The sequence below is a fragment of the Acanthochromis polyacanthus genome, chromosome 15, assembly GCF_021347895.1.
Source record: "Acanthochromis polyacanthus isolate Apoly-LR-REF ecotype Palm Island chromosome 15, KAUST_Apoly_ChrSc, whole genome shotgun sequence".
NCBI classification, from domain to species: domain Eukaryota; kingdom Metazoa; phylum Chordata; class Actinopteri; family Pomacentridae; genus Acanthochromis; species Acanthochromis polyacanthus.
Window position 1 is genome coordinate 28,259,545 of NC_067127.1, and position 20,669 is coordinate 28,280,213.

General features: G+C 39.5%; 1 protein-coding gene across 1 annotated transcript in view; it reads right to left on the minus strand.

Moving 5' to 3' along the window:
- The window catches only part of LOC110971801 (glutamate dehydrogenase, mitochondrial), a 33,051-nt gene that overhangs the window by 5,210 nt on the left and 7,172 nt on the right, over nt 1-20,669 (minus strand). Inside the window, exons 2-9 of the mRNA XM_051959643.1 lie at nt 14,474-14,554; nt 14,308-14,363; nt 7,393-7,456; nt 3,621-3,715; nt 3,182-3,361; nt 1,038-1,175; nt 815-952; nt 622-702 (exon numbers count right to left, since the gene is read on the minus strand). Coding sequence (XP_051815603.1) covers nt 622-702; nt 815-952; nt 1,038-1,175; nt 3,182-3,361; nt 3,621-3,715; nt 7,393-7,456; nt 14,308-14,363; nt 14,474-14,554 — 833 coding nt within the window. The remainder of the gene's footprint in view (nt 1-621; nt 703-814; nt 953-1,037; nt 1,176-3,181; nt 3,362-3,620; nt 3,716-7,392; nt 7,457-14,307; nt 14,364-14,473; nt 14,555-20,669) is intronic.

Consider the following 20,669-nt stretch of genomic DNA (forward strand, 5'->3'; position numbering starts at 1 on the left):
TGAGAAAACAAGGTGATGAGAGGAGGAAACAAGGAGATGAGAGGAGGAGAAAGGAGAGGGGGAAACGAGGAGATGTGAAGAGGAGGAAATAAGGAGAGGAGAAGAGGAGAAAGGAGAGGAAAAACAAGAAGATGAGAGGAGGAACAAAGAGATGAGGAAACAAGAAGAGGAGAGGAGAATGGAGCGGAGGAAACAAGAAGATGAGAGGAGGAAACAAGGAGAAGAGTGGAAGAAACAAGGAGATGAAGGAGGAGGAAACAAGGAGAGAAGAGGAGGAAACAAGGAGAGAGGAGGAAACAAGGAGATGGAAGAGGAGGAAACAAGGAGATGAGATGAGAAAACAAGGGGATAAGAGAGGAGGAAACAAGGAGATGAGAGGAGGAAACAAGGAGAGAAAAGAAGTAACAAGCAGAAGAAAGAGGAGATGAAAGCACGAAACAAAGAAGTGTGAAGAATGAGGAAAAAACGAGAGAAAACAAGGAAACGAGAGAGAAGAGGAAGCAAGAAAATGAGGAGGAGAATAAGTAGGAGAGATGTACAACAGCTCAGTGACTAAATCAGACCAATCCAGAAGTCTTGTTGGTGTTTGACAGATTTTCTCTCTGTGGTGCGTTCACTGACCGGGATCACCATGATGTTCCTCTCCAGGAAGATGCGATCAGCCTCAGGTGTGGTCGGACCATTGGCTCCTTCTGCGATGATCTGGAGGTAAACACAGTTTTCTAATTTCTAAACAGTCATGCTCATGCAAATCAACCAGAAATCACACATTAAAGACTTGTAAATAACTGATAATCGATGGTTTGATTGATACCTTGGCCTTGATCTTGTGTGCATTGCTCTTCGTCAGCTGTTTCTCGCTGGCGGCAGGGATAAGGATATCGCAGTCGGCCTCCAGGATGCTTCCCTCGTACAATGTCGAGTTCGGGAAACCCACGATGGTCCCATTAGCCTAGAGACAAAAAATAATAAAAGGTTTAAAGTTGGGTTAGTTTGATTGATTGATTGATTGATTGTTAATCTATAACAGTACAGACCAGTTTGTAGTCCTCCAGCTCTTTCGGGTCGATGCCATTGGGGTTCCAGATGTTGCCGTCCATCTCTCCAACTCCAACACACTTTGCTCCGAAACGATGAAGGTAGCGCATGGAGTGAAGACCGACATTACCAAAGCCCTGCAGACACAGCAGAAGGCACATTAACCCTCGTGTTGGTTTGTTTGTTGTTACCAAGCAGAAACCTCTGGAGCTGAGAAATTAAGCTAACACTAAAGTGCCTAAAACTGCAGTTCTTCAAATGTCCACTTGAGGCTCAGAAAGCAAGTCAATCTCTCATAGACCTCCATTTTAAAATTATGAACTTAACAGCAAACATAACCATGTTTACACTCTGGTACAAAAATTGTTTTGGTCTCTATAGCTAATTTCCCCATTCATGACAACTTTACAGAAAATTTAAAGTTACATTTTATTAAGGTTTAAAGTTCTGTATGTATATATAGCGACATAGTTGCTTTGAGTGACTTTAGGTTCATTTTTCATGGCAATATAATGCTATTGACATAGCACAACCACTAGTAGAAGTATAGAGAATTGATAAATGAACAAAAAAAAGAACAAAAAATGTTCAAAATAAATTTCAAAATTGTTTTTGTGATGCTGTTGTTCTGTTAATAGTGCAATAATTCCTTAAAATAAAAAGAAGTTGAATATTTTAGTTTCTTTTAACAAAAATTGGAAAAAAACATAATCAGCATGTCCCAAGTGTTACCAGCACCGGAAAAAATGGTGGCTCTGCATACAATAGGTATTTTATTATTTACACTTTTATATAGATTCCAAGATCTGCAAGTGTTTTCTTTTTTGTATGATTTTTAAATCAGACATATAAAGCGATTTTGATGAAATATCATAAGTTCAAGCGTAGATGTTGTTAAGCTTCTCGACCAAATTTATTTCAAGGACTTTTGCAAAGTTATAATTCCACAGTTCCCTCTGTTTTTTACAGTTTCTGGCTGATAAATGGTGGCACTTTGATCATTTTTTAAATGATAACATCTTACTTTGTCTGACTGATTGCCATGTCACACATGATTAGCTCAAGGACCTTCTCTCTGTTTTTACAGTTAGAATTACATTTACAATTTAATTTAGCAGACGCTTTTATCCAAAGCGACTTACATCTGAGAGTAGATCGAACAACAGTTTCTAGTTTTGATAAATGGTGTCATTTTGGTGCAGGACTCTATATACAATAGATATTTAACTATGTACATTTAGAACTGGCTGCCATACTTGTGTTCAAAACCTGATCTTTTTTTTTTTGTCATGTGACTGTTGGTTGCAGATGAGCCACTGATGGTTTCACAGTTGCACTGATAAATGCAGATTAAAAAAAATGTGCAGAATTTACTTAGAGCAAATCATTTATTTTTGGCTAATTTTTTAAATGGTAGATGCAGAATAAACCAATTTTGTTTATTTTTAAGCTTAGACTATGTTAGGTTTCCCAAGTGCACAGCACCTCACAGATGAGTAGTTCAAGTGGCATCAGAAAAGACAATCTGGTAATTCTCTTTATTTTTACAGTTTCTGATTTTAATAAATGGTGTCATTTTGGCAATTTATTAAAAGATAAGAGGCTTTTAAAACTTGACGACAGAATTTTAAGCTTAGAGGGTTAATAACTTGTGTACGGCAAACTCCGAGGATTCAGTATTGTCCAGGATTTCACTATTTCTGGCTGCTTCACTGTAAACTGTCCAGTAATCCTCAAAGCCCTTGATGAGGACTCTGCACTTTAGAAATCAATAAGCTAAAAGTCTCTGTGTTGTGGGTCACCCAGACTGTAATCCAGCTGTTGCAACTGGAGAAAATATGTGGTTTCAGATGAGTCACTGCTGAAGACTCTGCAGAGGGATGGAAAGAGTGATTGGGAGGAAAAATGAACGAGGACGAGGAGGAGGAAGAGGAGGAGGAGAAGGGGTTTGAACTGTTTCAACACATTTTTTCTTCATTTTCTGTAACTGCTACGTGCTCAGACCATTTTTTTTCTCTACAGAGAAAAACTACTGAAGACACTTGTACAGATTTGAAAAAGTGGAAAAAGGAAAAGCTTCAAAACACTTTCAAATCTAATTTTCTGAATCCCTCCTGCAGGTGATGAAGAGAACGGATTGTACCTGGATGACAAAGGTCTTGTCCTGGAAGCCGGGACACATCCCCAGCTGGCTCATGTAGGCCGCCTCGTTGATGAAGTTTTCGATGCCGTGGAAAACTCCTCGACCAGTGGCAGAGATGCGACCGTGGATTCCTCCCTGGCTGATGGGCTTCCCAGTGACGCAGGCGTTGGCATTGATGTCCTAAAGATGGAGGACAGAAAGACCCAGAGGAGAAATTTCTTACAACTGAAGACTGTGCTTTGGCTGAATTTGGAGGATAAAACCATACTGGTGAACAAAAAGCAGGCAACAAGAGCTCAGTTTATCCTCATGAAAGCTGGTGCCCTATTTTTCTATTCACGACACAAATCCACGCATGTGATATTTTTGCAACTATATTCAACAACTTTCTGATATGTTTTCACTTCTAAAATCAGTTTTTTGTTTGTTTAGGACTAACATAGTGTCCCATGGTGGTGGCGAAGGTGTCGGCGATCCAGGACATCTCCCGCTCACCGGTGCTCATGTCTGGAGCAGGAACATCGATGCCGGGCCCTGCAAGACCAAACAAACATTACGTCATCAGAAAATAAAAGATATTAATGAATAAATAAACTAAGATAAATAAAGGCCTGCAAATAGAATCTGGGCTCATGTTTCTCTAATTGAAGTTCAAATCTCACCTGTATTCTCCTTGAATTAGAGTTTTTTCCCTTCAGCTCAGAGTAAAATTTAGATTTTGTGTGAATCTGATTTGAATTTAACTAAATTCTAAGACTTTTTAAAGCCTCGTAGTTTTTAATTTAAGAGCAGTTCATCCTCAAACAGAATTATGGTGACTTAAACACAAAGGCAGCAGAAATTTCTAAATAATTCATTATTATTTTCAAAGCTGCAGTGATTGACTGATCACTCCATAAAAATGAAACTAGCGACTTGTGATAATCAATGAATAGTTTCACTCTCAGTTGTGAGTTTTAGCTGCTGAAATATAACATGCACTCATTTTTTATGTCATATACGACAGAATGTGAAATATATTTACTTCATAAAAAAGGTGGATGAAAATGAATACAGCTGATGACTTTGCAAGGTCTGCAGAAGCTCTGTGATGATAAATAAGGACGTCAAGAGAGAAAAAATTCGGATTTTGTGTGAATCTGACATAAAGCAAGCTTTTGCAGCTGAACCAAGTTACATTTAAGAAATTGTTGTAAATAACCAAGCACACTGCTGTTAATATTTTGGAGTTTTACCTTTATTTACAATGTGTTAATGCATTTTCTGGTTGATGTTTTTATTTTGGAAAGATTGATTCCTGTCGTAACTGAGCGCGAATTAGTTTACGGACAATATAAAGACGGAGCAGGAAAGGACAGAGAAATCGGCGCATAAATATGCATCTCACCCTTAGCAGCCCCTTTGAAAGAGGCACAATTTGAAATGTTACATAAAACTGAATGTGTACATTTGTTGAGTTTTATCGCTAAAGCTAAGGTTCGGTTCATCAGAGTTATTAATGGTTGTAAGAGTAGCATTTAGCTTACACGTTGCTTTGTCTATCTTCTCTTACAGTGAAGTTTGAGGGTTTACTCCCAATAAATCCAAAAAACTCATCAGTAAGTGTCATCCTTCAATCAAGGGGGTATGCTACAACTGTAAAGCCATGTAGAATTGAATTTAACACCAGTTTGACCCTAAGAAACCCCCCTCACTATGCTTGCACTAGGAATTTGAAATGAAGAGCCACTGTGGCTCACTCGTAAGAATAACAATGAGCCACAAATTTCTGTGTCAGTGATAGCGGAAAAAATTGAGTCATTTTCCTGCATTCTGGTGCATTTTGAGGCAAAAAAATGCTCAATTAAACAGTTCTATTTTAACTATTTTATTTAATAATAAAAATACATTTTATTTGGCAACACCTTTCAGAACACCCAAGGTGATTTTACAGAGGATAAAAAAACACAGTACAAACACAGTGCACACACAGTAAAAACACGATACTTTTTGGTCAAAAAGTTCGATATCGATTTCGATACTTTTCTAATATTTCAGAGGTATGTTGTACTGTTAAAAAAAACAATAATTTATGCAAATAAAACTTTGATGCACTGCTTTCAAATAAATTTTGCAGTCGTACATGTCACAACTGAACAGATTTTGTTTTCAAGTGTAATACATAACAAAGTGCAACCAAAGTAAATAAACTATGATAATTTCACCAAAGTGCACAAAATGCAAGAAAAATGTAAACAGAAAATAGGACCGTTGCCTAATAACACTAAAAACTAGTGGTGTGCGATACTGCAAGACACCAAGTAAATACAGGGCCAGTGTCGCCGATACTCAAGACTAACACACATACACATTGTAAATTCATGGCACCCATCTGGTCCCACCTGGTTGCTTAACGAGACACATTTACCGATGTTCCCTGAATGCCTCACAGCGCAGACTATGGTACATGCTGCTCAGTGGCTGAGTGATCAGACCACTGTGACAGCAAAATTTACTACATTTACTTATTTAAAAGAGTCAGATAAAGTGTCCTCATTTCAGATTAGTCCAATATGAAAGCGATTGATTTTGTCCATATGTTGGTTTCTGTGAGCGGAGAAAACAGCACACGTAAGTGCGCTACGTCTTTTAAAAGGGGAGCGCATTTTTACATTTTAAAGGCATTATGGAGGATGTTTTTTTTGTTTAATTTGTCTGATTCACATAAAATAAATATACTGACCTTTAGTGGGCTTGTATGTATGGTTTCTAAAAAAAATAAAAATTAAAAAAAATAACTGTGGACATGGCAGGACCTGAAAAACATCAGCCAATCAACGCACTCGGACTGAGGCGTTTGGTTTGCTCTCTTTCCCGTCAATCAAAAATTTTCCGGCTCAGGCCTAGTTACGTAGATTACGTATGCCTTGGACTTACGTGTTTTCTGTATGTGTTGCTTTGGTATAGCTTCGTAGTTAGCTGGCGACTTGTTTAGCTCATCTTTTTTTACATAATGGCAGATAAAGATCCAGGGGGACCCAGCCGTAAAAGACAACTTCACGAGTGCTACGCAAGTTTCTGGAGGGGGGCGTTTCTTTGTAAATGTTAAGAGGGGGGAGGTTAGAGGGGGGTGAGGGAGAGGTTGTATGTGCGCATGCGCATGCTACGTTCAAAGTCGTAGGAAATTAAATCTCCTCTAATGCCTTTAAAGGCCGCGGTCAGTTGTTCTCTTATAGTGGTTAGGAGCTAAAAATCATGATTGTGATGAATGATTTTTTTTTTATTTTTTTTTTTACAGTATTAGTCTTTGTAATTGTCTCTGGTTTAGTATCTTCCTGTCTGCAGTCTGATCCGTCACGGCCGCTGCAGGTGATGTATGAATGAGATGAGTTGCAGGACGTGGCCGCGCTCCGCGGATCGCCGTGAGCGCCGCCGCGTTCCCCCCTCTACTGCCGCCCCTCCGGGAGCCTGTCTCCCCCTCCCTCTCCGGTTGTGAGTTTCTGGCCAGTGTTGCCATTATAGTAACTTGGTATTCATTCTGTGAAAAAAAACTGTTTAATTTCGACCTGTCTGCCACATGCTCTGCGTAGCTCTCACTCTGGGTTCAGCTCCACCGGACTGTAACATGATCATCAGCTGTGTCTCAGTCTGTCTCCCTCTCTGCCTCCTCTTTCCTCAGTGTTGGTTGAGGAACGTACAACAGCTAAACAGCTCATTCTACACATTAGACAGGAACAGACTGACAGAGCCACGTTAGAAATTAAAGTTATACTTTCCCCCACTATGATTTATGATGTAGCTGAGCCTGCTTGCTTGTTTGTCTGTCTGGCGCCGCCGAGTCACGTGACAGTCAACATCCAATCACAAGAGGAGGATTAGCAGCTGCTCCTCAGATGGAGTACCTCTGACAGGCAGATCGCCTGTTCATTGAAGCCGCATCAGTTCAAACATACTCGACGGAAACTGAAACTAAAGTATGATATCGCAGCACTGGTATCATTGGATATCAATACCCACGCTGGGATTGATATCAATATTTGGGATCGATCCGCCCATCTCTACTTTTTACAAAAAAATGGTGCGCCACTGTGGCTCACACGGTTCAGAATGACTGCGCCATCCAGCAAAACGATGCGCCAATGGCGCTGTGGCGATCCGCTAGCGCAAGCCTAGCATCAGGTGTATAAAATGCGTCTGCTGTGCTGTATTTGGCTATTTATTGACTGACTTACCAATGAAGCCTTTCTTGGCGAGCTCGATGGTGAACCTCCTGGTGATTTTCTCAAGCTCGTTGTCCTGGAAACACACAAAGAAATAATAAACACTTGGACATTTTCCTACATTTTACAAGTAAAGCGAGCACTAAGCAGATTAATTGATACTCAGAATAATTGTTAGTTATGAGTTAATGAATCCTCTGCATTAACAGCAACAATCCTGCTGTCAGTTTAGATGTTTTTCAGAATATTTTTCTACATTTAGAAGAATAAATATCACTACTTTTTGAATTTTAATATTTTGTGAACATGGAAGAATGTATGAAATGTATAAAATAACCCAGTGCATTATTGTTATTTTCCACATTCAAACAAAATTGTACAATATCAGATGTACTTGTTTACATTTCTTCCTTATTTCTTATTTTTCTGTTTTTGCTACCACATTTTCTTTTATCATCATCTCAGGTCCCCAAATTCAACCTGATGTGACGCCACCTGAATCTAATTCCTGGAATTCCTCCGTGTTGAAAGGTCAGAAGTCAGCGGGCCCGTCAGAGCTGCACGTGTCACATGACTGATTTGTTTTCCAGCAGAGAAAATAGAAAAGAGCGAAGGTCAAGCAAATATTTAGGCCCAGAGAGAGAGAAAGCTATTGACTCATCATGTTGCAGAGAGGGAGAGTGAATCCCAGCGTCTTTCTGCCAGCTGATGGCTCAGCGGTTCCTCTCAGTGCTGAATCACTGAGCAGAAGCAGCCATTATTCCTCTTATTCAGTGTCTGTGTCACTGTCCAGCTGCTGTCTATTAGCTTTAGCATGCTAGTCGGGTATCTGTTAAAGCTGCAGACGCTCTTTGTCAACTCACACTACACGGTTTAATACAGTGGGTACGGAAAGTGTTCAGACCCCTTGAAATTTTTCACTCTCTGTGTCATTGCAGCCATTTGCCAAAATCAAAAAAGTTCATTTTATTTCTCATTGATGTACACAAAGCACCCAATCTTGACAAAAAAAACAACAACAGAAATGTAGAAATGTTTGCAAATTTATTAAAAAATAAAAAATGAAATATCACATGGTCATAAGTATTCAGACCCTTTGCAGTGACATTCATATTTAACTCACATGCTGTCCATTTCTTCGGATCCTCCTCGAGATGGTTCTGCTTCTTTATTGGAGTCCAGCTGTCTTTAAACTGATTGGACTTGATTAGGAAACACACACACCTGTCTATATAAGACCTTACACCTCACAGTGCATGTCAGAGCAAATGAGAATCATGAGGTGGAAGGAACTGCCCAAGGAGCTCAGAGACAGAATTGTGGCAAGGCACAGATCTGGCCAAGGTTACAAAAGAATTTCTGCAGCACTCAAGGTTCCTCAGAGCACAGTGGCCTCCATAATCCTCAAATGGAAGAAGTTTGGGACGACCACAACTCTTCCTAGACCTGGCCGTCCTGCCAAACTGAGCAATCGTGGGAGAAGAGCCTTGGTGAGAGAGGTAAAGAAGAACCCAAAGATCACTGTGGCTGAGCTCCAGAAATGCAGTCGGGAGACAGGAGAAAGTTCCACAAAGTCAACTATCACTGCAGCCCTCCACCAGTCGGGGCTTTATGGCAGAGTGGCCCGACGGAAGCCTCTCCTCAGCGCAAGACACATGAAAGTCAACGTAGAGTTTGCCAAAAAACACATGAAGGACTCCCAGACTATGAGAAATAAGATTCTCTAGTCTGATGAGACCAAGATTGAACTTTTTGGTATTAATTCTAAGTGGTATGTATGGAGAAAACCAGGCACTGCTCATCACCTGCCCAATACAATCCCTATAGTGAAACATGGTGGTGGGCGGGCGCATCATGTTGTGGGGGTGTTTTTCAGCTTCAGGGACAGGACGACTGGTTGCAATTGAAGGAAGGATGAATGCGGCCAAGTACAGAGATATCCTGGAGAAAAACCTCTTCCAGAGTGCTCAGAACCTAAGACTGGGCCGAAGGTTCACCTTTCAACAGGACAATGACCCTAAGCACACAGCTAAAATAACAAAGGAGTGGCTTCAGAACAACTCTGTGACCGTTCTTGACTGGCCCAGCCAAAGCCCTGACCTAAACCCAATTGAGCATCTCTGGAGAGACCTCAAAATGGCTGTCCACCAACATTCACCATCCAACCTGACAGAACTGGAGAGGATCTGCAAGGAAGAATGGCAGAGGATCCCCAAATCCAGGTGTGAAAAACTTGTTGCGTCATTCCCAAGAAGACTCATGGCTGTACTAGCTGAAAAGGATGCTTCTACTCAATACTGAGCACAGGGTCTGAATACTTATGACCATGTGATATTTCAGTTTTTCTTTTTTAATAAATTTGCAAAAATTTCTACATTTCTGTTTTTTTCCTGTCAAGGTGGGGTGCTGAGTGTACATTAACGAGAAATAAAATGAATTTTTTTTTTTTGATTTTGTCAACTGGCTGCAATGACACAGAGAGTGAAAAACTTCAAGGGGTCTGAATACGTTCCTTACCCACTGTACCTGCAGCCATAACCTGCCACTTCTCTGGTCAATCGACTGTGTGTCGAAAAAGGTTATTCAAACAATACGGTTGCTTCCTCGATGTTGACAGACAGAGAGAAAAGCGGCTCTAAAGCTACAACTGCACTGCTGGCTTTCATGCTGCACTGTTTATTGAATGTATTTTGTATTGGACAGTAAACAGATGTAACCATAAAATACTAAAGATGTTTGTGTTACTGTATTATTGAGTCATTGTACAAAAGATAAACTTGAGTCCCACAAAATGAAAGGTCGCCCAGCTCAACTTTGGCCTGTTAATTTAAGCAAAAGTGACAAAAGCGACTGTTCGTAGCAGCAGCGTTAGTTTGAAGGCTGCAGTGTTGAGGTGCACGCTGGTCTGCCCTGAGTGTGGTATCATTTCAGTATAAAATAACCTTGAAATTACTTGAAAAGTTAATATTTGGAGCGCATTATGATGGTTTAGAATTCATTGAGGCTAATAAAGCTAACAGGAAGCGTGCACTCAGTGTACATTTAATTAATCTACAGATAAAGTGCAGCATTTTTTCCCGTTGCCAATTGATTAGTTGAAGCGTAATTATGATTACAGTCCAATTTCGAGGGAAAAAAGCCCTGCAAAACTAATCTCCACACTAACATCAGGTCTAATTGTTGGTACAATATCAATACATTCTGCAAATAATGAACATTTTCCTCTTCAAAACCCTATGCAACATTTATTCTATTACATACACAACAATATATGCTGTCTCATTAGTTTTCTATTTACCCATCTTATCTGTGTAATAATAATAATAATAATGATAATAATAATAATAATAATATTCCATCAGTGTTTCTATTCATCAGAAAATCTGTGCAATATCACTGACATGTATAATAATTATAGTATAGCAGTTAACAATAGATTACTAGTACTTTTGCATGTTTTGGTGAATTTTTTCCCCTTTATACTACATTCCTTATATGTTTGCACTGTCTTTGCTGCTGTAATAATACTAATTTCTCCATTGTGGTACTAATAAAGGGTTATCTTATCTTACATCAGAATCAGATATTATGTGAAACTGCTAGTCCAATTCAAAGTTTAAGAAGTTTAAGCAGTCAAAAGTTTGGTGATCACTTAGAAATGTCTTTATTTTTGAAAGAAAAGCATTTTTTAAATGAAGATAACATTAAAATTAATCAGAAATACAGTCTAGACACTGTTAATGTGGTAAATGACTATTCTAGCTGGAAACGACAAATTTTTTAATGGAATGTCTACATAGGGGCACAGAGGAACATTTCCAGCAAACATCACTCCTGTGTTCTGATGATACATTGTGTTAGCTAATTGTGTTGCAAGGCTAATTGATGATTAGAAAGCCTTTGTGCAGTTATGTTAGCACATGAATAAAAGTGTGTTTTCATGGAAAACATGAAATTGCCTGGTTGAACCCAAATGGCAGTGTAGATCATAAAAATATAAGTATATATATAGTATAGTATATATAAATAAGGTATAAATGCAAAGACTCACGGATGTGAACACGAGAGGTTTAAATCTGCTGCTGCTCCTCTTCTCTTTACTCAGAGGATCATTTCATCCAGGATCTATATCTTGTAAAAATCGAAACTGATAAAAAGCTAAAATCTTCTTCCGTGTAAGGATTGATTCATACTCCTGTATTGAATTTACTATAGCCTGATGTGCAGCTTCCCTGATGTGTAACTGCAGGTCAGTATTCTGTCCGACTACAACGCCTGTTGGTTTGCCACGTAAACACTGCATGTGGCTTTGCACAAAGAAAGTTCTTCTGTGAAACAAACGTAAAATATTAGAGGTAGCTAATGCTATCTGTGTTGCTCATGATGTAAATAAAATATCTAGTAAAGTGTAAGTACAAATGTGAGCCGTTTTCTTGCTTTCACAGCCTTGTGACTTAGTTCTGATGCCTCTGTTTTTCTCTGCATTTACAAAACATGTACTGCAGTTTTATTCCAACTTCAGCATGATTCATTCTGTTGCAGTCGTTGTAACTTGAAGCACACAAAGAAATTTGTCTCTGCGCCATTCAAACCACACGATAAATAGAGTGTTAACATACACACGTGGACAAAATTGTTGGTACCCCTCAGTTAAAGAAGGAAAAACCCACAATTCTCACTGAAATCACTTGAAACTCACAAAAGTAACAATAAATACAAATTTATTGAAAATTAAATAATCAAAAACAGCCATTACTTTTGAATTGTTGATTAACATAATTATTTAAAAAAACAAACTAATGAAACAGGCCTGGACAAAAATGATGGTACCTCTATAAAAGATTGAAAACTATTTGACCAGAGTGACATGATTAACTCAGGTGTGTCATTTAATTGACATCACAGGTGTTTCCAAACTCATAATCAGTCAGTCTGCCTATTTAAAGGGAGACAAGTAGTCACCCTGCTGTTTGGTGAAAAGGTGTGTACCACACTGAACATGGACAACAGAAAGCGAAGGAGAGAATTGTCCCAGGACATCCGAAAAAAAATTATAGACAAACATCTTAAAGGTAAAGGCTATAAGACCATCTCTAAACAGCTTGAAGTTCCTGTGACAACAGTGGCTCATATTATTCAGAAGTTCAAGACCCACGGGACAGTAGCCAACCTCCCTGGATGTGGCCGCAAGAGGAAAATTGATGACAAATTGAAGAGACGGATCGTTGGAATTGTATCCAAAGAGCCCAGAGCAACCTCCAAAGAAATTAAAGGTGAACTCCAAGGCCAAGGTACATCAGTGTCAGATCGCACCATTCGTCGTTGTTTGAGCCAAAGTGGACTTCATGGGAGACGACCAAGAAGGACACCACTGCTGAAAAAAACTCATAAAAAAGCGAGACTGGAATTTGCAAAAATGCATGTTGACAAGCCACAAAGCTTCTGGGAGAATGTCCTTTGGACAGACGAGACCAAACTGGAGCTTTTTGGTAAGGCACATCAACTCTATGTTCATAGACTCAAAAACCAAGCATACGAAGAAAAGAACACTGTCCCTACGGTGAAACATGGAGGAGGCTCAGTAATGTTTTGGGGCTGCTTTGCTGCATCTGGCACAGGGTGTCTTGAAAGTGTGCAAGGTACGATGAAATCTGAAGACTATCAAGGCATTCTGGAGAGAAATGTGCTGCCTGGTGTCCGAAAGCTTGGTCTCAGTCGCAGGTCATGGGTCTTCCAACAGGACAACGATCCAAAACACACAACCAAAAACACCCAAGAATGGCTGAGAGAAAAGCGTTGGACTATTCTAAAGTGGCCTTCTATGAGCCCAGATCTGAATCCCATTGAACATATGTGGAAGGAGCTGAAACATGCCATTTGGAGAAGACACCCATCAAACCTGAGACAACTGGAGCTGTTTGCTCATGAGGAGTGGGCCAAAATACCTGTTGACAGCTGCAGAACGCTCATTGACAAATACAGAAATCGTTTAATTGCAGTGATTGCCTCAAAAGGTTGTGCAACAAAATATTAAGTTATGGGTACCATCATTTTTGTCCAGCCCTATTTCATTAGTTTGTTTTTTTAAATAATTATGTTAATCAACAATTCAAAAGTGATGGCTGATTTTGATTATTAAATTTTCAATAAATTTTTATTTATTGTTACTTTTGTGAGTTTCAAGTGATTTCAGTGAGAATTGTAGGTTTTTCCTTCTTTAACTGAGGGGTACCAACAATTTTGTCCACGTGTGTAGGTTCAAAACAGGAGTATAAATCTAGTTTTAGTGCTCCATCGCCTCTGCAGTGTCAATCCATTTCTGGTCTTTTTCCTCATATTTTACACATTTAATCCAGAATAATCCCAAAGACGGGAGCTAATAAAAGCTGTAATATCTTCACATCATTTGCTGCTTTGGGAGCTGAAAATATTTTAAACCCAATGCTAGGAAAACAATTGCATTTTATCATAATGCACACATTTAACAGAATTCATCTTCACACGCATTTCTCGTTACTTTTTGACATAATTTATTCATATTTTGAATTTCACAATGAGCCTCAGTCGGGTTATGTTTTCTTGTTTATGTTGATCTTCTACTTTAAAAATTGTAAAACAGGCTTATCCACACTGTCAAATTTGCAAAGTACATTTATATGTGACAATTCTGTGAAACTGCACTGAAGAATGTAGTTTGGCCACCGCTAAAACATCACGAATGAATGTATTTTTGCAAGTTAAGACAGTGTGTAGGAATCTTTTTGAAACTTTCTGATCTGTTTCTCTTTCTTCTGTACACATTTCTCATAAAATCAATAGGCAAAGAGTTCCTTTCTGTCATGTGTCACCAGAGGTTTTCCCTGTTGTTCTTCATTTTTAACTCATCCCAACCTCCCACAATTTAGTGTGGAGTCTGAAATGACTTACTGAGTATTTCCTCGGGTTGATCTTCACTCCAGCTTTGGCTCCACCAAATGGCACATCTGGAACAAATTCACTTTATTTTAGCACAAGAGCAGCAACAGCAACTTCGCAGGACATTTCAGTCCAGTTGTGGCTTCGGGGTTCGGGTTAGAGTCGTGCATGTACTCACCGACGACGGCACATTTGTACGTCATCAGCGAGGCAAGAGCTTTCACCTCATCTACTGTCACATCTGTGCTGTAGCGGATACCTGAAATACACACACAAAAAAAGATCTGTAAGAGGACAATAGAGACACCTTCTGACCTACCCTGAACCAGGCTCCAGTGGAGGTTAGACTTCTTTGGATTTCTGATAAGAGAACAACAAATGAAACGGCTGTCTTTGGTCTACATCACCATTAAAGCAAGGTGTCTGTGTGGCTGAGCGTTTAAAGAACAGCTTCATAAACGTGACGAAGATGGTTTGGCTTACTGTAATGATTCCTCCTAGTCATGATGGACATTACAACATTCCTTCTTAATGAGTTTCCAAAATGTATTTGTAAGCCCTGTGAACCTCAAGCAGCCAGAATTTAAGGATTAGACCAAGTTTTAAAAGGAAAGTTGTAGGTTTTGTCTTCTATCACTGACATTATTAGCACATTAGATGGGACATTTAGCTTTGAATAACCTTTAAGGTTTCTGTTCTGTCATTATTTCATCAGCAGTGATGTTATTTTAACTTGTACTCTAATTAACCACGCCCGACGGGTACGTCGGCGGGGTTATTGCATTCGGTGCGGTATCTGGCTGGGTATGTATGTATGTATGTATGTATGTGGCTATGTCCTGTCCGATATCTCTGCAACCGCTGAAGTCAGGATAATCAAACTTGGCACTGAAGATCAGTCTGAGGTCCCCTGCTCAGTTGTGGAGTTACAGGTCAGCAGATCAAGTAGGGAGGGAGATACGTACGATGATCAAAATTGATACATATTGCATCAGTTGTATAGGGAGGACAGGGTTTTCGCCAGCAGAGGGCGTGGTTCTGCCCTCTACTGAGGGCTCATCTAGTTTGTACTCTGCTTCCACTTGTCTCTGAGGATGGTCATCAGGATGTTCAGATGTGAGATTTCAAACTCCCATCAGTCTATAAACTCAGCTTTTAGTGAACAAAACTCTTGTTGGCACTGAAAGAACTGCAGCTTTTATTTTGTCAGATAATATAACTCAGACACAACACTCGCAGTTCAGTACTAGCTGAGAATATTCTGAGCAAGTTTGACTTGTTTAACTATAATACAAAGAAGACACCTCACTCTGTTTAGATGTTGGATACAGAGATAGGAATGTGCTTCGTTACCTCAGACAATCTTCAGCAGAGTTCACATCGCAAATCAAACTGGTTCTGAAAATCAATTAATAATTTTTGGCATTTTTCTCCCTAAGCAAAACCACAATTTTTTTCTTCTCTCAGCTTCTTTTTTCTTTTCTAAATGCAAGTAAATTGAATATTTGGTGTTGTTGAGAGTCGAACAAAACAGTTGACATATTTGTGTTGACTTATTTGCTGATTGTTCAAAGAAATCAACACTAGATTAATTTGTAACCAAAATAAACAGTGGCTAATGGGAGGATCTGTTGCTTTTTTCTGCTTTATGTGAAAGTAACTGGAATGTTCCTGAGATTTTGAATGCATCCCCAAACAAAACAAAACATATTAAGATGACACCTTTGGACTAAAAAAAAACTAGGATTTCACGTTTTTTTTGGTACTTTACAGATGAAGCAATGAATCAGCTAATAATAAACGGACATTAAAGTGGACAGTTCACATGAGCATTTATCGTCCTCTACTATTTTCAGAGTCTCATTGTGTAAAATAAAATTAGACAGAACGGGGAGAGAGTTCTGAATGAGGAGTGTGGATGTGAGCCAACAGAGGCAGGCCTGTTCATACACATCACTGCAAACACAGTCTGCTGCAGGAAGCTACACAAAATGACTGCCAAGTGGAAAAACACACAGACGGGAAAAGTTTCTTTATTCCAGGTTACAGTGAAAGACAAAGAGAAGCAGGTTAAACATGAACAGGAGAGAGAACAAGGAAATAAAAGCAAAGTGAGCCGGAAAGCAGTGAAGTGGGGAGTTGAATAAAGAGGCAACTGTAGAGGAGGAAGAAGAAAAAAATGGGTGTGAGAGGAGTTTATTGTTGAAGCTGCAGTGACTCAGTCCAGGTGTGGCCACATGTGCTGAAAACAGGATCCTTTAAAGAGACAGTGCAGAGTTTACATGAGCAGAACCTCATATCAACTGGAATATCCTTGCCTTTCACCTACTGCATCAGCTCCTCTATCTGCATTTACGTATATCTGGACACCAACTGATCCAGAATAAATCAACTGACCCAGAATGGAATAAACCAACTGATCCAGATTGGAACAGATCAGGGGACCCAGATTGGAAAAAAAACAGCTACCTGATACAGAACAACTGATCCAGAATGGAGCAGACCAACTGATCTGTACTTTACAAGAAAGGTCAGAGCAGACTCCACCTGCTCAGAAAACTGAGGTCCTTCGGGGTGCAGGGAGCCCTTCTGAAGACCTTTTATGATTCTGTGGTGGCATCAGCCATCATGTATGGAGTGATCTGATGGAGCAGCAGCATCGCGGCTACAGAGAGGAAGAGACTAAACAAACTGGTAAAGAAAGCCAGTTCTGTCTTGGGCTGCCCCCTTGATCCTGGGGAGGTGGTGGGAGAAAGGAGGATGATGACAAAGCTGTTGTCTATCATGGAGGACACCTCCCACCCCCTGCAGGAAACAGTAAGCTCACTGGGCAGGTCCTTCAGTGACAGACTGCTTCACCCGTGGTGTCTAAAGGAGAGATACCACAGGTTCTTCCTTCCTGCTACAGTCAGACTTTACAATCAAGCCTGCTCCCAGTAGTCTCAGTTCACCCACTTACACACTATGCAATAAAAATGCAAATGATGCTGTGCAATTTCATAAATATTTTGCTGTAAATACTGCTTTCTTCTCTGCTTCTGAAGAAAATATATATATATATATATATATATATATATATATATATATATATATACACATATATATATACACTGTGTGCCTTGTGAGCTGCACTCTTTCTTTGATTCAAGTGTTCTATTTGCTGCTGTACACTGTAAATTTCTCCGCTGTGGGATTAATAAAGGTTTAATCTGTCTATCTATCTAGACCAGAACAGACCATCTGACTGGAATGGACAACCTGAATGGAACAGACAAAAAGATCCAAATTAGAAGAGACCAGACCAGAACAAACCAACTGATCCAAACAAGAACGATCCAACAGACTGGAACAAAACAAAAACTGCCAACTGATACAGACCGGAACAATCCAATAGACTGGAATACAACAACCCATCCACGTCTGGAACAGACCAACTACCAGACACAGACCAACTGATCCAGACTAGAGTAGAACAACAGATGCAGACTGGAACAAACCAACAAATACACACTAGAATAGGCCAACTGATCCAGAACGGAGCAAACCATCTGATCCAGGCCGGAAAAAAGACCACCTGACTGGAACAGAGCCTTGCAGTGGGACACCTCAGATAACTCTGTATCCTGAACAAAAAAACATTATTAACCTTTCAGTCGATGATGCCTGAGGCAGAAAATGGGAGTGTATTATGTGGGCTGCACCTTAATCCTCCATCCTGCTGCTTCAGATCCTCAACACAGCACCAAATGTAAATTAATTTGTTACTGAAAATAGTCCCCAAGCAATTATTTCTCCTGCTGGCCTGATAAAAACTGCACCAATGAGACACAGATATTAACATCAGACAGGCCAATTTAAGCCAACAGTACATGAAGTTTTCTGTTCTTTCAAAGAATCTCTTCACTCCACAAAAGCAGCAGCAGGTTCATGAGATTCAGTCACCAGATGGACAGTCACCTCCAGAGCTGAAACAACTGACAGCAGAGCAAACATAGTTAGTTTTTACTGCTTCTTGAAGCCTGCAACAGTCACACCAAGCAGAACTTCAAAGAAACTAACAAAAACACACAGAAACAATTCTTCTGATTGTACAAGGCTCCAGACTGGCTTTCTCACTGGTTGCACTGGTGCGCCTTACGTTTTCAGTTACATAAGTGGAACATAATTTTACATTTTTCAATGCGCCTTTGGTGTTGAATAAAGCATTATCTGTTTCGTGAGTTGCCATACACACTTGTAATTTCCTAATGCATGATGTCATGAGCTGGAATCAACATGAAGATAAATGCTTTACTTGTTTTCATCAGGATGATCTGGGATTTCAAGTATAAATAAGTAAAAGGTAGCTCTTTTTTGGCAAGGTTTAATTTTCTTATAGTTTCTGAGCCCTCACTGCCTGAAACGCTACAGGAAGGAGGGCTACTCTGCTCGCCCGACATCTATCGTGTTACAGAAATTTCTTAGAGATATACACTGCTGCTCAAAACTTTGGGGTCAACCAGACAATTTCATGTCTTCCATGAAAACTCACATTTTTATTCATGTGCACAAGGGTTGTCTTAATCATCAACGAGCCTGTCAACACCATTAGCTAACACAATGTAGCATTAGAACACAGGAGTGATGGTTGCTGGAAATGTTCCTCTGTACCCCTATGTAGATGTTCCATTAAAAATCTCTCGTTTCCAGCTAGAATAGTCAGTTACCACATTAACAATGTCTAGACTGTATTTCTGATTCATTTAATGTTATCTTCATTGAAAAAAATGCTTTTCTTTCAAAAATAAAGAGATTTCTATGTGACTCCAAACTTTTGAACAGTAGTGCACACGAATTAAAGTTGCTCTAAATGAGTTCAAGTTCCTCTATAATAGTCAAAGTTCCTCTATAACAGTTAAAGTTGCTTTGCTTGACTCAAATTTGTTCCATATTAGTTCAAGTTGCTCTAAATGAGTTAAAGTTGACCTAAACTACCAGTCAAAAGTTTAGGGTCACCCAGACAGGTTCAGGATTTCCACGAAAACTCACATTTATTCCTGTGCTAACAAAATCGCACAATCGTTGTCTAATCATCAATCAGCCTTTCAACACCATTAGTTAACACAATGTAGCATTAGAACACACGAGTGGTGGTTGCTGGAAATGTTCCTCTGTACCCCTATGTAGATATTCCATTAAAAATCAGCCGTTTCCAGCTAGAATAGTCATTTACCACATTAACAATGTCTATACTGGATTTCTGATTCATTTCATGTTATCTTTACTGAAAAAAAGTGTTTCTTTTTAAAAAAAGGACATTTCTGAGTGACCCCAAACTTTTGAATGGTATTGTATATTTTCTCTTAGATTCAGAATGTCAGTGGTCTGACAGCAGACGCTCTGTTCAATAAATGCAAATTATTTGTCGTTTAATATTATCTCAGTGTTTCCTACAGACTGAAAAATCAGTTGTAGTGGTGGGTGGTCCTGCATGACCAAGGTGCATGTAGACAAGCATGCAGTTTAGAGTTTTCCACATGTCCCTTAAACACCTCACATGCATAAGTAGAAGCTGTTGAGTGGCTGTGCACAAAGAAGCCTCTAGTCTCTCTATTCAGTTACTGTAGCTCACACCAAAACATTTATATGGAAAATACAAATAAGACACTGTGATGTCAAATTTACCTGAAATCAGGTGATTCTATGTATCAGAGAAACAGATACACCAGCTGGATGTCAGGTGAACCAGGGTGACTAATAGCCCTTGAGAGTCACAGTGTATAACCATTAAATTTTAGGAGGTTAAGAAATCTACTGAACCTGTCAGTACTGTTATTGAGCTTGTTTCCTGAATCAAAACGATTTCCAGGTTCAATATCTGTACCTGAGACTCTGTCAGGTAACACCTGCATTTACAGACTCATGGCAGAAGTCCATAGGTGTGTTTTTGAACATAGCAGGTTGTTTGATGGGCATCTAGGTAGGTAATTGATCTAATAATTAACTGCTTGGCAACAGAAAGCCAACAGAGGCTCCATCTTCATACAACAAACACTGGCTGCACCTTATTGGGTGAATGCTTCACTCGTTGGTTGTCTGCTCCTGGATTTCACACCAATATGGCGGCTCCTTTGGAAATTTTCTCTGAAACTATGAAAACAGTTTACTGAGATGTGCTTCTGAAAGCATCTGAGGTGAGACATAAGTAGTGTCTCTGCTGAATATGTCTTCATTTTACATTAACAATGGCTAGTTTAAAAGTTTTTCAGGAGCTTCCAGAGCAGCAAGTTGCACTGGACACACCTGATTTTGCCGACAGTAGCTTTAACCTCAGTTTTTTGCAGATGAGGCGTAGGCAGCGTGACGCCCCATATCTTGAGACACTGTAATACAAT